Raw genomic sequence first — 3,891 nt, forward strand, 5'->3', positions numbered from 1 at the left:
ATTGGGCTGCATTATATTCAATGGCATTGTAACAATTTTAAAATGGTAATGTATATCCAGAGTGCTTTATTCTATAATTAGGATACTAACATATTTGGTTAGAAATTTTCAATGTACTGTTAAAGATATAACTGTTGAAGGCCCTACAGCACTGCATTGTACTACTGAAGTGTGTCTCTTACAGGAAAACTCCATAATGATGTTTTCAAAGTAGGAAGAATAAGGTGCAAAGAAAACTGAACAAATTTTAAAGCAAATGAAATTATTTGTGTAGACTGAACGTTTGCATGCCTCCCAGATTCGTATGTTGAAACCTAACACTCAACGTGATGGTATTAGGAGGTAAGGCAAGTGGGAGGTGATTAGGTCCTGAGGCTAGAGTCCTCATGAATAGGATTGGGATTAATGGCTTTATAAGTAAGAGACAGAGAGATCTCTTGCCCCTCTACCATATGAGGATACTGTGAGAAAATGGCCATCTATGAACTGGGAAATTGCTGTCACCAGACACTGAATCTGGGACTCCTGGCCTCCAGAAGAGTGAGCTACAAATTTCTGTCATTTATAAGCCACCCAGTCTGTGGTATTTTGTTATAGTGGCCTCGACAGACTAAGTTACTATTTAAAAGACACTGCTGGCCACAATATATTATTTTACTAACTATTCAACGTTTTTCTTTTCTTTTAGTAACAATATTAGAAGTATTCAAAATGTATTTTATGGGTGCTTGGGTGGCTCAGTTGGTTAAGCATCTGCCTTTGGCTCAGGTCATGATCCCAGGGTCCTGGGATCGAGTCCCGCATCCGGCTCCCTGCTCAGTGGGAAGCCTGCTTCTCCCTCTCCCTCCGCCTGCTGTTCCTGCTGCTTGTGCTCTCTTTTGCTGTGTTAAATAACTAAAATCTTTTAAAAAAAAGTATTTTATCATGAGTCTTACATTACATGGGAAATCTAAGTGAACATCATATATCATATGCCTTTTTCCTTTCTCGTAACTTCTGCCCATTATCTGCTTCCTTGCTAAGTTAGAATCTTCATAAAGTATAATAGTGCCCAATTCATACACCCACCTTTTCACTGTTCTCTTTCTTTCAAAATAGCTTCAAACCATTCATGTTTCTCCTCGGATGTTTTTGCCATGCACACAAACCATTTATTTTTCACTGTGTTATGTATCTTCCATCCATTGACAACAATGTGTCCACTGCTATGGAAGACAGCTGGAAATTAATGGGTAAAGTTGAACAACAAATATAATATTACATCAATATAACCATTCAATTCATAACAGTTCCAGGATCACTGAATTCTTAAAAGTATCTTTGCTTTATACATGTAAATGAAGAACATAAAAACCAAAAAATTATGTGTTTATATATTAAATGCAGTCAGTACTCAGGAATGGAACATTCTAACTCATAGCATTATTATATTTCATGAAATCGAACATCTGAACTAATTAACATTCCTTTCCTCTATGTCCAAAAATGTTAAAGTCCCTAGAGTAATAAAAGAAGAACTTTTAAAAGAATTTTCATCTCAATAATCAAATATCCAAAGTGTCACATTCATTTTGTCTTTTTAATATTCCTTTGAAATACTATTCTAGGTTTCAAAAGCAAACAATACCACCACAGGACAATTCTCAGCTGTTTAATGAACCCTACAATAAGAATCAGAACAAATGAAGGGAACATACCAAGAGTACATTTACCTAAACTTCAATAAATGGAAAGATACAAATGCCAATCCATTATCATTGCTCACGGTTCAAAAATACACACTCTGTAAAACCACATCATTCCATATAACTGGCATGAATAGAAACAAAAAAAATTCTGAGTATGAATTCACATTGTCTTTTACTAGGTCTCACCATAATTTTGGCTACACTGTCATGCTGGATTTGAAAATGTCAACAGGAAACCCGCTATGGTAGTTTTCTGCCTAATAGCAATAACAGGTAGAGAATAGTGGTGTTACTTGTATCCAGTCTTTACTGGCATGACAGACTGCAAAGCAAAGATCCAGAATGAAAAAACATATGACAATGAACCGAGTCAGCACCTGCACCAATTTAAAGTGACAATTTTCATTCATCTCCTGGAGAGTCACTAAACAGTAATGGTGGGTAGACAGGAGGTGAGCCACAAAATGTTAAGGGTGGTTTAGAGAAATGATTTTGTTGCACTGAGCTATTTTTTGTTTCTTTAGGTTTTCTCAAATGGCCTATTTTATTTGGTGAGTTCTAAGTAGAAGCAGGCATGGTTGGCACTCATTCTCCCAAAATCTTGTCCCCATTATCTTTTTAGCTCCCAAATCACCATGCAGTATCTTTGATCAGATTAACTATTCCAAAAACACATTTTCAAATGATTCTGTGTAGTTCAGGGTCTTTAAAAATTCCAAATTATCTTTGAGTCAGAATATTAGATGTTAAGTCTATTACACACACACACACACACACACACACACACACACAAGTATACACATATGCCATAATCCCATTAATAATAACAATTTCTGATAAAATAGGGAATCAAACTATGGGAAGATTTCCCCCATCAGGAAATAACAGTCTGTTTTTAAAAGAAATTTTTACCTTTTCCTTCTTACCCTTACATTTTTAATTCATATTCGTATCCTATACAAAGTAGCAGCACCTAGTAATACATGTCAGATAGATATCAATGGCTTTAATGCCTTGTTACCTCCTACAAAAAATCACTAACTGAGAAATCATGATAAATTGGTGGGGAAAAAAGATCAAATTGTACGTGTCTACACACCCTCCTCCACAAATGTGTCACCTTGCAGGGCCAGTATCACAAACAAGCATCAGTTTTTCAGACTCGGGATCTCCCCTTCCACAATCAGAACAAGATTAGTTGAGTGAAGCCAGCACTGCCGCTTAAAATATCCCACAGTCCCACTAGTGCTACTCCCCTTTTAATCATACTCCAGGTAAAGAAAATCACAAGAACCACACACAACCTGCAGTGATAAAACACTGGACTTACTTTAAAATGAATGTAATGTATTCTTCCGATAGAATAACCGAGGAACACAAGTTCATGTGCCAGGCTGATGCTCTTGACCCTGCATACCGAATGTCCTGGGACAGTCACCCCTGTAAGCTGGGTCTTCCTTCCTTCCCTTCCTCCCTGGATTATTTGATCCTGGCCTTGCTCTCTCCACACCCTGCTGACTCTTCCTTCAATATTTCATCAGGCCATTCCTTACTTCAAAAGCCTTTGGAAGCTCACCACTGAACCAAGTGAAAACATGGAAGCTTGCTTTTGTGCTTCTCCTTAAACTGACCCCACCCTATCGAACAATGCCATTTTCCACTGTGTTCTTCTGTGGCCCTGCCACTCTTTGTGGCTTTCCTCCTTGTCCTGTGAATACTTACCTGTTCTGAAGGCTGACACTCCCATCAAGCTACCCAGCTCTGCTCTCTGCCTCAATCAACTCTTTCTTCCCTTCACAGTGTACCCAAATCCTTCATGAAGCCTTGCCTAACCATTACAACCCGTGCATTCAGACTTCTCTTGGAAAATAAATGATTAAACTCAGAACTAGACAAGTCAGGGCGCCTGGGTGGCAGTGGGTTAAGCCACTGCCTTCAGTTCAGGTCGTGATCTCAGGGTCCTGGGATTGAGCCCCACATCCGCCTCTCTGCTCTGCAGGGAGCCTGCTTCCCTCTCTCTCTCTTTGCCTGCCTCTCTGCCTACTTGTGATCTCTGTCTGTCAAACAAATAAATAACATCTTAAATAAAAAAAAAAGAAATTAGACAAGTCAGCATGAGATTGCATGTGGCCATTGCTTCATGAACAGAAAGCAAGACTGTTAACTGACTGTTAACAATCTGCCAAGTCAAGTAATAGGTTAA

The 3,891-nt window shown here is 38.5% G+C and overlaps 1 protein-coding gene across 1 annotated transcript in view; it reads right to left on the reverse strand.

Moving 5' to 3' along the window:
• LOC111156795 (phosphatidylinositol-3,4,5-trisphosphate dependent Rac exchange factor 2) overlaps window positions 1-3,435 on the reverse strand; it is a 186,274-nt gene extending 182,839 nt beyond the window's left edge. Inside the window, 2 exon segments of the mRNA XM_022517855.1 lie at window positions 1,069-1,218; window positions 3,411-3,435. Of these exon segments, the coding sequence (XP_022373563.1) occupies window positions 1,069-1,218; window positions 3,411-3,435 (175 nt within the window).
• Window positions 3,436-3,891: the final 456 nt, after the last annotated feature.

The sequence above is a fragment of the Enhydra lutris genome, unplaced genomic scaffold, assembly GCF_002288905.1.
Source record: "Enhydra lutris kenyoni isolate GAN:26980312 unplaced genomic scaffold, ASM228890v2 scaffoldscaffold49, whole genome shotgun sequence".
NCBI lineage: Eukaryota > Metazoa > Chordata > Mammalia > Carnivora > Mustelidae > Enhydra > Enhydra lutris.